At 29.2% G+C, this 22,292-nt stretch overlaps 1 protein-coding gene across 5 annotated transcripts; it reads left to right on the top strand.

Annotated features, from left to right (window-relative positions):
• The first annotated feature begins 3,967 nt into the window (after positions 1–3,967).
• Positions 3,968–7,424, top strand: LOC115715255 (RNA-binding protein L). 5 transcript variants are annotated; one of them, XM_030644097.2, is made up of 11 exons: positions 3,968–4,063; positions 4,284–4,716; positions 4,961–5,023; positions 5,643–5,727; positions 5,843–5,911; positions 6,151–6,220; positions 6,445–6,496; positions 6,613–6,725; positions 6,836–6,905; positions 7,001–7,086; positions 7,179–7,424. In XM_030644097.2, the coding sequence occupies exons 2-11, from the start codon at positions 4,366–4,368 to the stop codon at positions 7,219–7,221; spliced, it is 1,002 nt and encodes a 333-aa protein (XP_030499957.2). In that variant the 5' UTR covers positions 3,968–4,063; positions 4,284–4,365; the 3' UTR covers positions 7,222–7,424. The 5 variants fall into 5 exon arrangements, with proteins under 5 accessions (XP_030499957.2, XP_060970438.1, XP_060970437.1 ...); XM_030644096.2 differs by lacking the exon at positions 3,968–4,063 and having other exon boundaries at positions 4,321–4,716; positions 6,148–6,220; XM_061114455.1 differs by lacking the exon at positions 3,968–4,063 and having other exon boundaries at positions 4,320–4,716; positions 7,001–7,424.
• The last annotated feature ends 14,868 nt before the right edge of the window (positions 7,425–22,292 follow it).

The raw sequence follows: 22,292 nt of genomic DNA, 5'->3' as shown, positions 1-22,292 counted from the left end.
TAGAACTCAAAGCTTGAGCTTTAATGGTGATTTTTGATTCTGTGCAATCTGGGTGGATTTGATGCTTTAGAAATGTTCTAGGGGATGTATAGAACAGGTCTGGAAGTTTTGGTTTGATTTGGGGTTGATTTGAGCAAGATATGAAATTTTGTGTTTGCTGCCTGCGAGGAACCGGAATTCCGGTTGTGCATCGGGAATTTCAGATGGGGTTCTGAAATTTCCCAGAACCGGAATTCCGGTTGGGCAACCGGTCTACCGGTTGGGGAAAATTCAGGAACCCTAGTTTTCCTCGATTTTATGTTTTTTGGGGTATTGCCATGCTTTTTATCGATAGGAAAACTTTTAGTTCCTAGTTTAAGTCCCCGGGAAGTGATTTAGCGTGTCACTTATAGTGTTGTGATTTTATGGTTTAGGAGCCTGTAATCCGCCGCGCAGATAGTTCCAAGGGTTGGCCACACCTGAATTCGGAATCCAGGTAAGAGTAGTATAACAGTATGCATATGTAGATTACATGTTTAGCGTGCATGTAGGAAGCCTGTTAGATTACATTAGTTATGTATGTTGGCTTCGAACCATCCAACCCTGTCACGTCGGTACAGGCTGGAGTATGACCAGCAGCCGGAGTATGACCGGTTCGATCGATCAGGCTGACACTTAGGTTGGTGGTTTCGTACTATTGACGTATCCCGTCGGTACAGGCTGGAGTATGACCAGCAGCCGGAGTATGACCGATTCGACCGATCAGGCGGATACTATAACACGTCGGTACAGGCTGGAGTATGACCGACGGCGGAGTATGACCGGTTCGGCCGATCAGTGTTACTTGTCAATAGTCTTGTCCCTATGAACGTTCGAGAACTCGATGCGTGTTGGACACGGCGGTTAGGGGACTCGATATCGTGTTGGACACGGCGGTTAGGGTTATGATCGGGGGTATGGGCGTCGATCATGGCCGGTTTTATGTATGAATATTATTATGCTTTTCTTACTGAGTCTGTCGACTCACAGTTCTACGTTTATGTGTAGGTAAAGGCAAGGCTAAAGCTGATGGACCGTGAACGAGCTTATGAAGATTGTACATGTCGGGGCGGTTAGGCCTGGAGCGTACGATCCTCGGGACAGCAAGGCTAATTTTTGTAACCAGTCGCTAGGCGACAGTTATTTTGTATGAACTGTAAACTTTTGTAAATGATTTTATAATCGGGATCCCGAGTCTTTTGTAATATTATTTTATAAGTTTAATTAAAAAGCAAAAATTTTAATTAATCACGTTTTCCATAAACCTCGTTGATTAGCAACGAGCTGCACAGCATGTTTAAAAATCACGTAATACGCCTATGTTAGTTAGGGTGTTACAGTTTTTATTCATATAACCGGTTATATTTTTAGTTATATATGAGACATTTACTTCGGTGACTTTTCCAGCGACGTTGACTTTTCCGGTAACTTTCCGGTGACTTTCCGGTGCCGGTGACTTTTCCGGCGATTTTTCTGGCAAAAATTTCTACTTTTTTTTTTTTTTTACAAAAATATGGTATAAAAAAAGAGAACTTTACATTATTATAAACTTTATTACGAAAACAACTTATAAAACATATTATAACGTGATATTTAGATATTTTATCAAATATACCGAATATTAATTAATTAGTAACTCATAAAAACTTTCCATATTTAAATTTCTCTATTTATTTCTATATGTATTTTAAAACTAATAATATATTAATTAAAAAGTTACGAGGGTGTGCAATTTTACCTTACACTGACTAAAAAAATGAAATAAAAAGCACATTGTCAATAGTATAATATATTCTTTGTGTAAATTACATATACCTTTAAATACTAACAACTAATTTAAACATTGATACTATATAGTATATAAAATATACCTGTTATATACAAATATTTATACTAATATATTTATTTCAATTTATATATATAATAATAATTTTTACAAGTTATTATATGCTAATTAGTGTGATATATATATACTAGAAAATAGTTATAATCATATTTTGTAATTTAAAAAAATTATGTGATTTTATATATACTAAAAGGTATATATATTTTAGACATTATGTAATATTGTATATTTGTATATATATACTTATAGGTATATATATTTTAAATTGCATGTGTATATATAAATACATTATGTGATTGTATATATACTAAAAGGTATATAGTTTTTAATCTAACCAAAGAAAGTAATATTAACATATATTATAAAGTATAGTTTATTATTATTTATTTTTACTAAAAAATTTATATTTATTGTGTCCTATAATTATATGTTTTATTTTATTAAATCTAATGGGAATATAAAATTAAAAATACTTTAGTAAAATAATATAAAAAATACGTTAAAAATGAAAATAAATAATAATGAACCATATTTTTATAAAATATGTTAATATTACCTTTTAGTATATACAGTAGAACCTCTATTTAAGAATACTCTATTCAAGAATAACCTTTAATTTGTTATAAAAAAATCAAGTCCCGATTTGGGCCAGTTATAAATAAGAATAACCTCTAAATTGTAATTAGTTATACATTTTCTAAGTCCCGTATTAACAAAGTATACCTCTATATAAGAATAATTACATCTTAATAAAATATATACATGTATTTTGTAAATTTATTTATGTAAAATTAATAATTTTATTTTAAATTATAATACATGTATGAAATTATATTTATTCTAAAATAATTCTATTATGATATAGTATTAATGATTATTTATTGTTATTATTGTTACATTGATATTTTTTTTGTTTTTTAATTTTTTTCTAGTGTAACTCTATTTAGTTATAACCTCCCAATTAGAATATAATTTACTTGGTCCCAAGTGTATTTTTGGATAGAGGTTCTACTGTATATACAATCACATAATGTATTTTTTAAGATATATGTTGACCTAAAGATGACTCTTTCCAGAAGAATAAATATCCTCATATTAAAGTTTTTTTTCTTTTATTCTATGAAATAATACTGTACAAACAATCCTTTTACACAAAAATGACTCATGTAAAAGAAGAATTAAATAGTGATATATTAAATTATAAATATTATAACATTATTATTATTTTAATTAATTTATTTGAAGAATTTGCATTTATTATGATTTATAACACATTAAGTTATAAATAAAATAACATTATAGAAATCGGTATATAAGTAATAATAATATAAAAATATAAGTTAAAAATGAAAGAAATTAATTATTAAGAGATTAATGTAATAAAGTAAGATTATATGTACTGAACTGGAATTTTTCTCAAAAAAACCCATATAAATGTAAAAAAATAAAAAAAAACTCATAACCACCTAGCTTTATTTATTTATGCCATAAAAAAGTAAATTCTTAAAATTTTCTCATATTTTAGGTAATTTTTACATTTTTATAAGTGGGTTGGCTAATATACTTTTACTCTCTACTTAAGTCTAGCATATAATTATATTAACTTAAGGGGTCTAATTAGGATATCTTAAAGAATATAAAAATAGAAGTAAAAATTAAAACAAATAAAATAAAATAGATATAGTATGTAATATCCTCAATTTTTAAAATACCATAGAGTGTTATTTCCTCTTGTATTTTTCTTTTAAAAAAAAGGAAATTTACATGTTATACTAACTTTTACTATTTTTTTACAAAAATACTGTCAGGCGGTATTTTTTACATTTTTACTGTGTTTTTTTATAAGTTTCATACTGGAGTATACTGTGTTAAGTTTTCACTGGTGTTCTACTGTTGTTTTGAGTTGTTCTGCTTTGTGTTTTACTGGTGTTTTATAAAAACACAGTATTTTTGAAAAGATTTTCGTGTGACAGTATTTTTGTAAAAATTAACCCAAATTCCAGTATTTTTGTAAGTTCCCCTAAAAAAAATCGATTATTTTTTCTGGGCCGGGCCATTTCTTAATACATGAGATGAGAGTGCCCATAGTTGTAAGAGTGCCTTGGCTTCCCGCTTCAGCTGGTAGCCTGGTAGTAACAACATTCCATAATCATATTAGAGCATCATCATGTAGAACAACCACCATTCCAACAAATTACAGTGGCGTTTGGTTAGAGGTAATAAAATGAAATGGAAAAAAAATAATTTTCATTCAATTCTTTTATTTAGTTACATTTTAAAGTATTGGAATGACATTTCAATGGAATGCTCTTTCCACTATTTTGGTGGAATAACTATTCCATTTTAAAAAGAAAGGAATGGTCATTCCAATATAACAATAAAAAAAATTTAATGATTTTTTTATCAATTTTTTTTTAAGCATTTTAAATTTTATTCCATTCTATTTCTATTTCTATTTCCATTCTTTCCCCCAATTATTTCTTCCCCCAATTCCGTTTCCCATGGACGATATGGCCGCCTACTACCCTCCTCCTCCGCCTCAACCCCCACCACCACCACCACCATCATCCTCTCACTACCCATATTACGAACCCCCACCACCACCTCATCCGGCGGCGCCTCCGCCTTCGCACCACCACTTGCCTCCTCCCTACTTTCCTCATCATGAATCTCCTTATTCATCCTACGCTCCACCGCCTCTTCTCTCTTCTGCTGCCACCCACGATGAGGTCCGAACCCTCTTCGTTGCCGGGCTTCCGGGAGATGTCAAGCCCCGCGAAATCTACAATCTTTTCCGTGACTTTCCGGGTTATGAGTCTTCTCATCTTCGAAACCCTTCCCAAACATCTCAGGTAGAATCAACACTTTGCCAATTCATCTTTTGAAATAGTTCGTTTTTAAGTTATGCTCACTTGACTAATCCATAATGGGGAGAAAGGAGAAAAATGATTTTTTTTTCTTCCCATTTAATCCACATTGGGAAAGAAAATGGGGAAGTATATGATTTCATAAATTTATTTATTTCAACCTTTCACATTCCATTAATTTGCAGTCTTCATTGGTTAGTGCTCTGACATGCTGTTCTTCATGTGGCAGCCATTTGCTTTTGCTGTATTTTTGGATCAGAACTCTGCAATCGGAGCAATGCAGGCGCTTAATGTAAGACATCTTGTTTTCAGGATAGAAACCTTTGTGATATAGAATGCGTGATACCATGTTGGGGTGCTCAATTGTGGGAATTTTGTTTGTATTCGAAGTCAGGATGGGGATCTTGGTGTTTAATTTATAATAGGTAACATGTTGGGAATATAGCTAAAATGTATTACTGCTAGTTAGTCCTAAGAAATTTTTAAAAAGATGAAGGGGCCTTACCTTATGCCTTTGAACTTATCGGCTTGACCAATGGGTTCAGCACTAGTAATAGATGTTGTACATGTTTTTCCACATATTAATTGTTAGACTTACTTTGTTTAGCTAGTGACAATTGGTACTGTAAAGTGACGTTGGATTTTACACTTTCACTCTTGTGGATACTGTTGACAAGTTTGTGGAGGCAGTAGATAAGTATATGAAATACGGAAAATCACAGCTGTAGAGGATCGTTCTCAGTTAGTTTATCTATCTGGGGTGGTCAAACGGTTGTCTGATAAATAGTGTATGAAATAGGATACAGATTGTATACTTAAATCTAATTAAGTTTCTTGGCAGACACTTTACAAATAGTATTTTATATTAAAAATAATGACCCTTGATTGAAATTCGTAAACGCTGTTTCTAGGGAATGGTATTTGATCTTGAGAAGGGGTCGACTCTTTACATTGATCTAGCCAAATCAAATTCTAGACCAAAGCGATCAAGAGCAGGTATTTTTCTTGTTTGGATTTGTTACCTTTTTTTTTTTTTTTCAGTTTCAATTTATTTTGAAGCTTCTCTAGTTTCTATCTAACCTGTGTGCCTTTGCTTGTTCTTTTTAAGTAGATGATGAAAGATTTGGCTCAGATAAGAGAGCTAGAGGGTCTCCATTTCCAAGAGGGGCTACTGATTTAGGTGAGTGTCTAGTATCTCTTTACTTGCACCTTTCTTACCTTATTTTTTCTACGCATAGTAAAAATTTTCACTAGTGCTTCTCTCATCGAACTCTCTCCCTCTGTCAATTCATGTGCTTGACTTTATTATTTGATGAGTGATTTATCGGTTAGAGTTGAAATTGTTACTTAGTCACATGGAGGACACGTTCTTTTAAAAGGCTCACATTGCACATGTTTTGCACGCTTGGACACTAGCAGGTGTTGGCAGCATGCACATGCCTGGAATGGGTAATTCTGCTTACAACATTGGTTATTCATCTGCACCAAGGTCGTCTGCACTACTTAAGCACATTTTTACTATGTAGAAGAGATTACATCTATTTTTATATTCTGCACATATGTTTATCACTTCAAGCTGAAAGGTCAAGGGCATAGTGTAACTAAGTGCCCTGTTCCCCGATGTTAAAGTATTATTGATCTTTCAGAGTTTTTTTTAATGTCGTTGAACAAATACTAATTACTTATTTATTTTTTATTTGCTAAACCATTTAGCCAAGGGAATTTGGACAGCAGAGCTGTAAATGATCTTGGTCTTCCACATTCGGTAGAGTTATTTTGTAATTTATTTATAACTGTAATTTAACCTTAAACTGGAATACCTGGTGCATGATATGATCTCTAGTTTAGAAGAGTAATAAATATGTTCTCTTACACTGACAGCATAATTCCTCTGCATCACATTCATCACGGAGTAGTCCTCCATGTCCAACTCTTTTTGTGGCCAATTTGGGGCCATCTTGTACCGAACAGGAGCTAGTTCATGTATTTTCAAGGTTAATACATTCTTCTCTAGCTCTAGCTCCATCTTCATCTTTTCTATCATTGCTTTTTACTGGACTCAGATCCTGATGTTATTTTGTTCTGTTTTCAACATTTCTAATAGATTCCCCGGGTTCTTGAAAGTGAAGATGCAAGGCACGTATGGGGCTCCAGTTGCATTTGTTGACTTTGAGGTACTAGATCTTTCGTTTGTGGTTTTAGTTTTTCTTGATACAAAATTATATTTTTCGGATATTTTACCAAAGATTAAACCGCTAAATCTATGTAGGATACTGCTTGTTCAACCGAGGCCCTTAATCATCTTCAAGGCACAGTTTTATACTCTTCACCAGCCGGTGAAGGCATGCGATTAGAGTATCCTTCTCTCTTTCACTATCTCTTATTGTTTCTTTGTTCCCTTCTTGGTAAGTACTGTTTAAAGGTCTTTTTCTTAACAATAACTCTAGGTTTGCAAAATCAAGGATGGGAATGCGTAAGAGGTCAGATTAAATCAAGTGAACAAGGACAAGAGCTGTGTAGAACAAAGTTGTCCTCCCAAGATATTTCTTCAAGATCTGCTAAATTATTTCGTACAATAGTCATAAAAGAGTTGATCAAGTTTTAGTTACCTTATGGTACTTTGTACCAAATTTATGTAGACTCTAAGCCAAAGATGTGGCCCTCATCATAATAATATTTTCCATCTTGATGAATTGAGAAGTGTCTATTTTGACTTATTGGTCTATACACAACCATTAAAATGGATTTTTCTTTTATCTTTTTAGTTGACTCTACCCATTTAAATGATATTTCCCAATTCCAAGTCCTAGCCTTTATTTGTATTTGACCTTATGAAATGCAAGTTACTAATAATCACTTACCTGAAATGGCTAATCTAATTTGATCTTTAGAGATGAAAAATCAACATTTCACCATATAGGCCAAAATGATAAATTATAACGCCCCAATATCTCCACCTAAACTTTAGACTTTCACCTCAAATATTCATAGTTGGACGGCACAACTAATCCAACATTTTAAATGTAACCAAAATATCCTTAATTATTATAGGGATTATTTAAAAATATCCAAAACTACAAAAAGTTTAAGTTTTTTACAAAACATTATTTTATTTTATTTATTATTATTGTTTTTTTTTTTTTTTGACATTTTAACACTTTTTTACATACCGTTATTTTTAGATTATTCTAAACAGACTGTTGTTTATAAGTTCTTACGTATTGCGGCAACATAAAAATATCCCTATATAAACATTAAAAACAATCAAAAAAAATATAAAAGATAAAAGTGTGAATTTAGATACTTTGTGTAAATTTTCTATTATTATAAGGGTTCAGAGCTATCTTTAGGGTGAGAAGATTAGAACCTTTGTCAGAGATCATCTTCTAGTCTCTTTTTTTTAAGAATTTTCTTTGTTTAAAAAATATTTTTTGTCAACATTTAGTCAATAAAAGATTGCCATTTTTTTTTTGGATAAAAAAACTGTTAAAAAACTTATTTGAAGTTCCAATTTCTTAATAAAAGTCTCGTTTTTTAATTTTTCCACAGACCCAATACAAACTAAAGACGGACCTGTAAGGGTCATACTATGAGAAATTTACATTGGGCACCAATTATTCAATGTGATTTACAATTTTAACCTTACTCATTTTTTCTACTGTTTGTTTTTGTTTGCCATAGTTTTGTAGTGTTTTTTTTTATTGGAGTAACATTCTTCTTTTTATATCATTTTCTTATTTTTTTTTTTTTTTATTTTTGTTAACTTTAAAAATAAATTTTAATCACTTTGTTATTCAGTTGAATGATCTTTGCTATTAGATACCAGTGATGCTTAGCACCTTTTATAGGTGACACCTCACGAGTAGTTAACGATATTTTCTAAAAACTATTTTCTTAAGTTATATGAGATCTGATACTTAATTACACTAATAACAGTAAGATACTGAGGAGGGTTCTTTTAACAATTCTCCTTAAAAAAAAATACCATTATGATCCATTATTATTCAATGTGAGAATTTCAAATGTGGGGAACATATGTTTTTTAATTATTTCCCAAAAAAAAAAAAGAATTATTACATAGAAATATAAATTGACACTTTATTTACAAAAAAACTTCTATAAGGTGTAGACAATATTTATACCTTTTATATGATTTTAATTACCAAAATACCACTTACACTATCACTTACACAATCAGACAATGGTTGCAGGGTGGTTGCTGCGTGGTTGCGCGGTGGTTGCATCAGACGAAGGTTTCAATCAGACGATGGTTGCAGGGTGGTTGGCCGAAGGTTGCGTCAGACGAAGGTTTCAATCAGACGAAAGTTTCTGGGTGGTTGGCCGAAGGTTGCATCAAACGGAGGTTTCAATCAGACGAAATAACTGTTAGCAAAATATTTATGCAACTGTAATGCAACTGTTGTGAAACATTAAAAATTAGAATAGTAATTTCACGTACGTAACTCTATCTACATGTCTCTTTATGATTTGATATGAACAAATTTACCATTAGAAATTTGGAAAACAACGAAAATACACCAGGATAAATATTTTACTATAGTATTGATGTAATTTTTTTTTGGATTATACTTGAGTTGGATTGTTTGGGAACTCCAGATCAACTTTTTTAGATACGCCTTTCATGAATTTGAAAATTGAAGTCAGGACATTAGTTTCATGCAAATTAAACTGAATTTTCGGTTAAATTTTAGTTTCGTAGTATATTGAGACTGTCTATAGAATTGGATCCATCCATCTTGCTTATATATATTTACCTGCCCTCGAGATCCTTTAGCTGGCCGAGGAGGAGCGTGATCCTTCCTCCCTTCAGGCTGGGGACGGAAGTTGGGTTGATCGTTCCGTCTGAGGTAGTGACCAGGTAAGACTTGGTCATTTATCAAGTTGTCAATAGTATGATTTTGGGGCCTGGAGTCAGAAGGTCTATCATGTTGAAGTGATTGCACATAATTAGCCGGGCATTCCTCTAGACTATACTCTTGTCCTCTAGTGGGGATGTAAGGTGTTTTTCCCTGATTGAGATCCTTCTGAGCGGTGGGTTCTCAAGTACCTGCCCCCTAGTCTATTGATGGAATCTCCTGATCAAGTTGGTAGCCTCTCTTGATCGGTGGTTGATCTCTGCTTGCTGAGCACACATGGATTGAGTTTGTCTATCCATCCATTCTTAGAATTCACACCTCTACTGTTCAAACACATGATTCACTGCAGTATGTGTTTCTTCCTAATTGTGGTGGAGAACATTGGTGTGATTCTGGACTTGTCTAAATGCGTCCCTCAGAATCTCTAAATCAGAGTTTTCCCCCAAATCAACTTGAGGTTCTTCTACAGAGGGTTGACCAGCATTAGGCACGATTTCCCTAGCATACGCCTGGCTGATATTCCTAGTCTCTTGGATCCCAGGCGTGACCCCAGTGAAGGGTGTCATGATCCTCGTAGCCCTAGGGTTAACATTGGCAGGAACTATGGGAGGATTGTCCTGTGGTGGTGGTCGTGTGTTGGGGTTGTTAACCCCTAAGTTAGTGGGATTTGGACATTAGGATTTGTTGCCATTAGATCGCGTGGTTCGGTTGTTGAGAATCTCCTTGTCAAAACCATTGTCTGTCGAATCAAAGATGATTGAAGACTGGGAAAAACAAAGTTTTGTTGTTTGCTCTCAATGCAAGCACCAAAATATTGACCCCACTTTTAGCCAAAATGACACCGAGTCTTTAAATCGATGATAATGATTGATTAAATAATAATAAAATGAATAAATAAGAGCACCAAAAATTTGTAGAGGTTCGACCCTCAAATAATGGTAATAGCTTACTCTTCCTTTTTGTTGTATTACTTAGAGAATTATCAAGATCACAAGGTCCGTCCGGGTGTGTTTCTTAATATTCTCAAGAAAGTTAACAAATATTTTTGTAGAGTAACTACTATAGAATGCGAAAAAATCCCCCTTAAACAGTGGTATGGTTCCACTATTTATAGGAAAGATATAAATACAATATCTCCAAATAGTAGGAGAAGAATTAGGAAAACTTAAATATTAAAGGGCTTTTTTCATAAATGTACAACAAAAACAACATAATTACAAAAAATGTGCAAAAAAAAAATTATTTTAAAAACTTGTATATTTTGAAAACTTATTACATGCAACCATACATTTTAATCACTAAATAATAAACTATGTTTATTAAAACTCAAAATAAACAATTTCGTAAAATTAATTAAACAGTTTTATAAAAATAAACAAGTTATTTTTTTTATTAAAAGATAAATGTTTATTATCTATTTTAGTATGAATTATTATAATTTAATAAGATTTTTTTTTTAATAAAATACGATATCAAAATTATAAACATTAATGTATATAAATACAAATCAATACTTAAAATTACTAAAAATAAACATAATACATAGAGTGATATAATAAACATATATGAATATTATTATTTTGTTTATTAAATTAGTATGTTTAATAAATAGAAAACAAAATAAACATATATATACAAAGTATTTTATATTATTAGTATGTTTATTATAATTGTAAACATAAAAATAGACATAGACAATTTATACTATACTAAAATAAGTATATTCTTTTTCTATTATTTCTATATATTGATTATTTTCTAATGAATTAGTGAACGAATTTTCTATTAAAGTATAATTCTTACATCAAAAAATAAATAAACAAACATAACTTTATGAACTCCAAAAATTATTTAATTAGAAAAAATAAACATGACACAATAAACAAAGAAAAAGATAAAAATAAACAATTTTTTTTTTATATATATATTATTTATTTTTTAAAAAATTACTAAAAAATAAACATAACACACATAGAATGATATAATAAACTTATGTGAATATTACTATTTTGTTTATTAAATTAGTATATTTAATTAATAGAAAAAAAATAAACACATATATAAAATGTTTTATATTATTGGTATGTTTTTTATTACAATTTTAAACATAAAAATAAACATAACTAATGTTACCATATATATAATAATCAATAATTGTTATCATATATATATATTATAAAAGAAATTAAAAAAAAAAGTTTTTAATTATATATAAAAATGTATGAGAAAATGATAATAAGTTTTTTTTGCACATATTTTGTAATTAATTAAAATAATATATACAAAATTGTAAAATGCCCAATATTAAATTCTATGATTTTCTCAATTATATAAAATCAATCCCACAAAAATAATGATTCTCAATAAACTATAATTATGGAGATATTTAAAGAAAATATCTCTAAAAATCTTTACTCTCTATGTGTTTCTGTCTAACGAATGAAACTTGCTCAGTATGCTTGATTTAATTAGAGTAGTGTGAGATATGGTATCTGCTCGGATGATAATTGTTGGAGGCTCAGACTCAACTGATTTGGCTCTAACTCGATTTGGACGGAACTATAGATAAGTGTGTTCTGTCTAGGTCTGAATATGTACAATTCGTGTAACTCTGCTGAGTGTCACGTCATATTGTGTAAAATTTGGGATAACATTTACAATATAGAAACCAATGTTTAAATAATTTATTTCACACGGATTTAAAATGAAAAAGTCACGCATGCAACAGACTATGTGAATTCTGTTTTTGGCGTGTTAAATTTTTTTGAATTTATCAAATTTTTATAAAATATCTTAAATAATTACAATAAAAATGACCATAAAAAAAAATTAAACTCAATTTTTTTTTTCTAACATAGATAAGAGTATATCTTTTATAATATTTTTTAAAAATATATTTTAAAAGTCAAATGATCCAAAATAGTATAACTTTATTATTATATTCTTTTCGTTCTTTTATATGTTCATATATAGCAAAGTTGAAAAAACTCAAATTTGTGATAAGCATTCATTTCCATACAAATTCGTAGCAGCATTAATATTAATTAAAGCAAGAGGCAAAGAAAAGAAATATGAGATTGAGAGTGACCTCGACACTATTATTTTTATGTACATATGTCTTTGTTTGATATCTCAAACACAACAAAGCTACAGAAATCTAAATCAGTCACTCATGACTCATGCAAAAGCAAACCTATATGTATATATATATGTTTCAACTTTATCATTTTTTAATAATTTTTCTTTTCAAAATAATAAAATTATATTTAATTTCCATTGTTTTGGACTCATTGTAAATGTAAAGTTACAACCCAAAAGAAAAAGTCAACGTTGCTCTTGATTTCCACACATAGCTATATAGGTAGGGTGTTGTAGCTAGAGAGTGTAAACCCTAATAACCAGGGTTTATTTTGTCATGGAACACTTGTCGTTTAATTCATTCTTTCATGCATATGTTACGTCATGGCATTGTAATTTAAGGAGAGTTTTCCAAAGCCTATTCATTCATTATTGGCTCTCTTTACATTGGTTTATTCTGCCGTCCAGTTCACAACCTCACTCACAAATTAATTAATTAATAATGGTATATATTATTCATTTTCATTTATTTCAAAAAACAAAACCATTGAAAGTAACGTTTTTAAAATCATGTAACACTATAAAAATAAAGTACTAGACACCAAATTATACATGAACAGTGATATATATATATCGCCGTATAGATCTAAGTATTAATTTTTAGAGCATTGATATTTTAGACAGCACAAGTGATATTTTATAACAATAATAATAATAATAATTAATAAGTTAAAGAGATATACGCAACTTAGTTATATATGACTAATGTGCCCTTTAGCATTTTTTATTGTAAGAGGAGTTTCCCATCTCTTTCTTATCTATATAAATATATATATATATATATATACTTAGATTAAAGTTACGTGCATTGCACGTATTCTTAGTTTTATATATTTAATTATTTATTTAAATAATGAATTATGATTTTGATTCCATGAAAATTATAGATAATTTAATTATAAATGATATATATTTTTTTTTTAAAAAAAATATTTATTATGAACTTTAAAATACTAATTCATTATAACTTAAGGCCAAAAACTCACTTACAATGTTTTCCACTACTATTATAAAAAACCTCGATACATTGATAATACATACAAGTGACAAATTCTCTTTACAAATTATTATACATACTGTGTATATATTTTTAGAAAGTTAAATACACTACTAACATTGAATTAAAATTTGTATTCAATAGTATAATAAACTTGCATTTATAATCAACATAATCAACAATGATGGCTCAAACAAAATGATGCTTTGTAAATAATATTTTAATGAATTGGTATAAAGATTTGATTTGATTTGAAATAAACACTTAAATCGAGAACTTTTGGGATAAAGATTTTGCAAGGAGAATGGATTTAATTTGATAATTGGATTTGATAATTAGGGATATAAGTTTGTTAGAGAGATATGTGGGATGATTTTTTTTAATTTAAAAAAAGTTTGTTTAATTTTTTGGATTTAATTATTGAGTTTATTTGTTAACGGAGATCAAACCTATTAACATCTTTAAATTTAACAGAATATTCTTTTTTTAATATATAAAGAATCGTTAAACCAAGAATTGCCGTTAAATAGACACTTTTAATATATAAAGATATATAACTATACTTGGTTAATTAGCTAGTTTGATTAGCAAGTGTAGTTAGGTAGTGAGTTAATAACATTACATGTTACTAAATATGATATGATAGGAGTCTCTTTTGGGACCTTATTAATTAATTAATTAATAATCTTACTACTGATTAATTAAGAAAGTTAAGATGGTGGATGCATAGTATCTCTGGTTGTGATATTTTGTGAATAAGTACGTAGTAAGATTTTATAATAAGAAATGCTAAAAGATACAGGTAGCACCTAATATATTAAAAAAGTGTTATATATATTATTAATATAATTAAATTTTAAATTTTATTTAATTTAATATAATAATTTTTATAAAGTATTGCTAACTATTTTTAAGATATCGACTCATATTAATTTACGATATTTTTGGACACCTAGGCGTTTGGTTGGGAGGAATGAAAATATAGGAATAGGAATGGGAATGAGAATAAGAATAGGAATGGAATGGAATAAAATTTAAAATGCATAAAAAAAATTGATAAAAAAATAATTAAATTTTTTTTCTTGTTATATTGGAATGGTCATTCCTTCTTTTTTAAAATGGAATAGCCATTCCACCAAAATGGTGGAAAGAGCATTCCATTGGAATGCCATTCCAATACTTTAAAATGCAACCAAACAAAGGAATGGAATGAAAATTATTTCATTTCCATTCCATTCCATTTCATTACCTCCAACCAAACGCCACCCTAGTGTTGTTTAGCATTTCACTTTAAAATAACATTTGTTTATTTGTTGTAATTAAATTATACAAAATTATTTGTTGGGAGGAGGAGTTCTCAATATGAGCTAATAATTAAGTTGTATTTAATGTTAAACATGCATTTAGTTTGATGAATTTCCCTTCAACCAACGATGGATTGGATATATGAATAATACTCTTATTTTTGTGTACAATATATTATTGATTAATTGTAGCTCTATTACAATCTTAGGTCGGCCTTACTTTAAGGTAGGTTCGGCTACGACTTTAAAATATTTAAATATATGAAATACTTAAAGCTTGTTTGCTTTCATTTATATAAATGATAATAAGAAAGAAAAACATAAAAATTTTAAAGTTTGTTTTTGTTTTTTTTTTTAAAAAACAATTTTTTTTTCATATATAAAGTTTAAAGTTTGTTTGCTATATATATAAACAAAATATTTTTTATTATTTATATATTTATCAGAATAGTGAGAGTGTATATTTAATGAGAGAAAGCTAGTGATTTTTTTTCATACAAAATTAATGAGATAAATTAATGTTTTTTTTTTCTTTTTTGTTTTGGGAAAAAATATTGCCAAGTAATAGTTGTAAATTTTCATAGAAAGTTAACACTGTGCAAGACTTTAGTGTAATTAAATTTTGGTGTAATTTGAGGTAATTTTTTATTTTATTTTATCTGACCATGTAATTATTTATACAAATATTTTTTTATAAGTAGTAAATTTTCATGAATAATTAATATTTTTATTCTCTAATTAATTTTTTACACTATCAAGTTGTGTTCCTTATAATATACAACTTATTAATAATACACCCCTCAGAATATATTTTTTATAATAATGAATCTTTCCATCACATTTTATTAAATTTTATTGTGAAATAAGTGAAGTGGTGGATGGTAGTTGATAAATAGATACAAATTAAATACCATTTACTTTTTATACAATAATAAACAATAGAATAAAGGGGAATTACTTTACATACTATTTTTTAATTTTTTTTCTTCAAATTTATGGTTTGGGTTGCTCCGGTGGTTTCTATGTAGATTGTTATGTGAATTTCGGTTGCGATTTAGATTGCTTCATTAGTTATTATGTGAGTTGCTATGTGGATTTCCGTAAAAATATATAAAAAAATTGTAAAAAAAAATCATAGAATAAAATGTTTTTTATTCTTTTTTATAATAATTTATATTTATATTTTTAGTTTTTTAATCGTAAAAAAGTGTGAAAGGTATTTACTTTACATCAATTTATCAACTATCATTCACTGTGTCACTCGTTTCACGATAAAATTAAACAAAATATGATGGACGGACCATGCTACTGTAAAATTTATGTTTCGAGGGTAATAATTATTAAGTCCATATTTGTCTTAAAAAATGATACAATTTATATATTAATATTTTAAAATTAATTCTTTAAATAATTGATTAATATAATTTTTACTTGTTAGGACATTGTGAATGCATTTAGAGTCATTTGGAGGAGTTTTAGCATATTTTGGTAGAAAATAGTGGAGGCGGAAGAGCTCGGTTTAACTGCCTGAACATAATTTCAAATTTTTATAACTTTAAATGCAGAATTGGAATTGAAGCTCAACATAAAATTTGTAGATCTCGTGCTTTTATCGTAACATTTTAAATCGTCTAATTTCGAATTGTATTGAAGGAGTTATGGCCAAAATAATAATATGAGCACGACGCAACTTTTCCAGCAACCATTGCCCCGACGACACTTAAGAACCGCTGAGGCGGCCAGAGGATGTATGACATCTGTACAAGTTGCGAAAAATTAATTTTTTAGTTATGTTTAAATGAGTTTTTAGGTATATAAATAGGACTTTTAAGCTTCATTTTTAAGGGGTTTTCATTGCATTTTTTAGAGAGAAACTTTGAGAAAGTGAAAAAGGGAAAGAATACATCATTAATTATTCTTCATTCTAGTTCTTTTATTCTCTCTCTAATCTCTTTACTTTTCAATTATAATAATTGTTGTGATCATGGAGTAATTTCTTTTTAGTTAAAGGTTAATTTAAAATCCTAAAACATGAATTATTGTCGGGCCCCTACATATAGTTTAATAATTATTAAATATTTTTTTAAAAAAATAGAAAAGTAGAGGTTGGGAATCGATCCCTTAACCCTTTAACTTAAATAAAGTAAGACTCTTTACCACTACACTAAATATTATTTTTTAATATTTTAACTATATAATAATAATAATTTTTTCATAATTTTGAGGCCGTGAGCGTACGGGGGCCCGAGGTGCACGCCTAGCTCTCCCCACCCTCAGGTTCGACCCTAGTTCTAAGTATTTGTGATGAATTATAATTTTTAATAATGTCAAAAGTATTTTGAATTGTGATGAGAAATAGAGCCTACTTTAAATAAATTATATGCTTTATTGATTTGTTACCTAAGTTAATTTATCTCCATAGAATTTAATGTTTTATCTAAGTTAAATAAATTATATGCTTCATAGAATAATTGCTTAGGTAAAATATTTAATTATTGAACGTTTCACCTTGATTAATTATACTAGGAGATTAAGAATATTAACTACTTCAACATTTTCTGCAGGGTTAATAGTGTTGACCAGGAAATTGATCCCAGTGACGTGGACATCAATGTTTGACACGTGGTAAGAAAGAATACACCTTCAATGGTGGCATTTGTGTTTTTAATATGTCATTATTTAAGTTTAATTTTATTTTGTTCTTTTTAAATTTCAATAATGGTGTTCATACACCACCTTACTATATATTGTTATCATAGTAGGGCTTTTCTCAGTAATTACAGTGGATTGTCTTGTTTCTTTTTAGGCAATGAGGTAATCTCTATCGGCTCAAAACAGTTAGTGTTAGTAGCATGACTCTTCTTATCCATGTTTAGATCTGAGGGTTTTTTATATTTCTATTGGCCCCATAGTTTATGGTGCGATTGTCTCCTACGATTATTATCGCTATGGTTGGTCGTTTGCTTAGTTCTATTTATTCTTAATTGAATAATGGGGTTGTTATGTCCTTATTTTCAATTGGAAGATAATTGACTGATAGTTATTGATAAGTGGATTCATTCATATGTTCTTTTAGTTCGAAAGCCTAGTATGTTAGAACTTTTATATGTATAAACTGAAATATATGTATGTGTATATAAAATGCGGAATAAACGAATATATACATTATATAACTTAAGGATCAAAATACCTCCAACTATTGATTCTTGAGCTTCAATCCCAAAAGCTTTGATCTGCAAAAGAAACCGATTGATGTGGGTAATCGGGCTTCCTCGCTCTCTCAACTCTCTTTAGATAGAATTTTGCTGTTATGAACAGAATGAGGAGCTCGAGAACCGAGTGTTGGATATATTTTACCAGGATCTAGATTTACTAACAAGTATGTTTCATTAACATCCTAATATGAATTCTAAAACAATGAAATAAACACATATAAAGTTTAGGAAACCTTACATTGGGTGCAGCGGAATATAATGACTCCTTCTATTCAGATATCTAGCCCTTGATTCCTTTCTGTAGCAGAGCATTATCAATATCTGAACCTGGATCTCTTTCTCTCCTTCCTTTGATGCTGATTCTCCTTCTTGTTGGTTGATTTTCCACAGTCTTACACACTATGATTGAGATACCACTTGATGTGTGTGGGCACTACTCTATCACTCAAGGATTTCGAAATTATTGAAAAAGAAAAGAGAAGAAGAGGTTTCGGCTATAGAGAATAGAAAGAGGCTCAAATTTCATCTGACAAAGTTAAGTGTGAATGAGAGCCATCACTATCTATTTATAGGTAACCACCTAGGTTTAAATTAGAATTATTTGGCATTAAAATAATGAAAAATTAAATGATAAAACCCTATAAGTGTGGCCGGCCATGGGCCTTGGATAATGGGCCTCACTTATGCAATTTTGCTGTTTTATCATTTCTGCATCTCATTTTCTCAAAAACGCCAATTTTCAAATTCAACCATTTAAATGTCAATTCTAATTATTTAACAACTAAAATTAATTATTAAATAATATTGTCATTTAATATATTTATTAATTAGACATACAAAGTCTCTTAATTAATAAATAAACCTAGAATCTTTTTTTTTACAATTTCACTCTTGCTTAGTGAAAATTCACAAAGTAGACATAGTCTAACTTTAGAATTATAATTGATTAATCAAAATCAATTAACTGAGTCTTACAAGCAGTATGGTCTCAACTAGTATAGGGACCATGGGTCTATATATCCGAGCTTACAATAAGTAGATCAAGAATTTATATCTTAAATTCACTGACTTATTAATTCTTCGTTGAATCCACGCATAGAACTTAGAATTGCACTCTGAGTATATAGAACGCTCTATATGTTCCACGATATAGATACGTCATTAGTTATCCATTGTTATAATCCTAATTTGATCAATGACCCTCTAATAGATGATCTACATTGAAAAGGCACTAAGTTACCGTTACACCTTCAATGTATTTTATCCTTAAAACACTTAGCTCCGTATAAATGATATTTCAGCGAAGTGAAATGAGATCTCCACCATTTATCTCTGTTTAGCCAAGGTCGAAGGATATCATCGTTTCACTTCTAAATCCCTATAGAAGTTATAGATTCCATATTTATGTCAGCGCTCCCACTCAATTATACTATCATGTTCTCACAATGTACGTATCACCCTGACCCAAAAGTAGGCTTAACTAACAAATCAAAGAACATGTATAGTACTCTTGAGATCGAACCTAACCATATCAGGATTAAGATCATTTGATCTAGGATCAATAGGTGATATTGAATTGAATAGATATTACGGTAAATTTTAATATATCTAATCAAAGTTCAATATCGGCCCCTTCCGATGTATACTCCATACATCCGATGCTGGTAAACTTTGCCAATGTCCTGGAAAGGACACAACACTTATCCAATGTGTAAGAATACCTATCACTGATTATCATGTCAGTCTAAATCCAGTGAACTGACAAATCAGGGAATAAGCTTTCGAACATATAATTAAGATTATATTCCACTGTGTTGACAACTCTATAATCATTAACAAATTCATATGTTCTGGACTTAAATAGAATTCATACATTATGTATATATAATCATGAAATAAATCATGTGAGCCATGCAACATTAAATGTTATTTCTGATCTTTATTAATAAGTAAATCTGATTATATTGAAATGAGTTTTATTTAGGGCATAAAACCCAACACTGTGACCCTATCTTTATAGGTAAGATACTCCATCAGTATCTGCGCCACATTAATTGTCAGAATATTTTGACAATTAATTCAGGAAATCAAATCAGGTAATGAATATTTAAATCTGACCATATATATAATATTTATTAAATCTGTCCAGATTCAATAAATATAAAATATTCATTTATCACAAAATTAATTTTTATTTTATTTCCTTAAATAGAAATTTATTTCCTTCAATAAAAATATATTTCCCAATATAAAAATATTCTTATATTCTCCCACTTGGTCAGTATTTAGACTAAAACATTCAAATCCAACGTTCCTCATTATATAATAAACATACGAATCATAGCGACATGTCCTCATTGTGAGTCGAGTATTATCTTACATGTATTACAATACATTTACTATATAACAGTGTCTTTACGTGGCAATCTACTTAACCGAATAAACCCTAAGCCTTATGTTTATTCTGGTCCTCTTACGATAATTTTCTCAGACGAAATTAAGGTGCACATAAATATGAGAAAATATCGAAATTAGAGTTTCATTAAATAATTTTTGGTTGTACAAATAAAAAACTGCATATGGGTTAACTGAATCCCATATTTACTTTATGATCCTTGAATTTGTGTTGCGACATGCCTTTAGTCAAGGATATGCGATTACTCAATTCAGTTTGCGTGATTAATGACCACTTATTACACATTTTGAAGACTAAATACTTAATGTCGATATGCTAGCTTCGACCAGTACTCTTATAGTTATTAGCCATAAATATTGTTACTGAATTTTTCATAAAATTTTCTTAATGGCCTAATGAAACTATAATTCTAAACTCTAGGCCTACTATGACACTCTATAATACATCATACGAGATGTATCCTCAAAACAATAAATGAATCTGACTTTTATAGTGGAAATAACAATAAAGATTCTCCACAATACAACTTACTGGCAATCTTAAGGACGTAATAAAATATTGATTTACGTGAATCAATATAATTAGTGAAGTACGTTAGAATCTAATTGGTTAACTATGTTTCGAGATGGTCAATTTATTTTAACGAAATATGTATGATATAATTTTTAGTATCTTAAAGACACCTTATCACTTTGTATGAAGAATAAATTGGTCTTAACTTTAGTTATTCTGATACTACTTAGCGATCCTGAAATATATGCAATGCAAAGTCTTATTCAGACTCTTAGGCATACATTAGGCTTTAAAAATTAGAAGCAAATAAATGTTCTTAATTTATTATCACTCCAGATCATTTTTTAGATGCTGGTTCGAGTTGAATTTACTTAAAAATAAAAGTAACATGAGATGAATAATAATACATAATTTTATTTAATCAGAGATGCTGTGGCTACTCTATAATTAATTAAAATTAGATATGTTATTTATATTCTTTATCTCAAAATAATAATTTGAGATATGAATTATTTCACCTTATATAGAAAACTTTTATCATCATTTGCAAGTAACATATTGTCTATGTATAAAATAAATATTACTCCCACTAACCTTCTGGTATATAATTATTTCCATAATTCTCTTTTCAAACCTAAAGGAAAAGATGATATAATGAAAATACCAATTTGTAAGATGTTTATTTTAATCTATAGACTTTTAAAACTTGCATATGTTCACCACTATTAGAGGAAAATCTTTATGATAGTCTGTATACCTTCTCCTCTAGTTCACTGTTTGGAATTGATTAATGAATTTAAACGAGCAACAAATACCAAGGTCTATAATAGAATCTTTTATAAAAACAACTGAGAATGTAAATCTCATTTGTTATTAATTCTTATTTCAAAATGAACTTCTTAGCAATGAATTTGGTTTTATATCTTTATATTTCTTCATGTTGTCTAATGAGTATTTATTGGTGAAAAAACTTATGCTTAATGAATGTTCTCACCCCATTAGGCAACTTTAATAAAGATATACTTCATTGCTCTTTAGGATATTCATTTATTCATTCATGGCATATTGTACCACAATTTAAATTCTGTGCATTCGATAGTT

The sequence above is a fragment of the Cannabis sativa genome, chromosome 4, assembly GCF_029168945.1.
Source record: "Cannabis sativa cultivar Pink pepper isolate KNU-18-1 chromosome 4, ASM2916894v1, whole genome shotgun sequence".
In the NCBI taxonomy this organism is placed as follows: domain Eukaryota; kingdom Viridiplantae; phylum Streptophyta; class Magnoliopsida; order Rosales; family Cannabaceae; genus Cannabis; species Cannabis sativa.
Note: the sequence above shows the minus strand (reverse complement) of the source record. Positions and strands in the feature narration are given on the sequence as shown.

Excerpts from the sequence above, each read along its gene's own strand:
- LOC115715255 (XM_061114454.1), top strand. The coding sequence starts at position 4,366 with ATGGACGATATGGCCGCCTACTACCCTCCTCCTCCGCCTCAACCCCCA. Across the intron at positions 5,728-5,842 it reads ACCAAAGCGATCAAGAGCAG|ATGATGAAAGATTTGGCTCA; the intron begins GTATTTTTCTTG and ends CTTTTTAAGTAG. Across the intron at positions 6,221-6,444 it reads GGTTATTCATCTGCACCAAG|CCAAGGGAATTTGGACAGCA; the intron begins GTCGTCTGCACT and ends TAAACCATTTAG.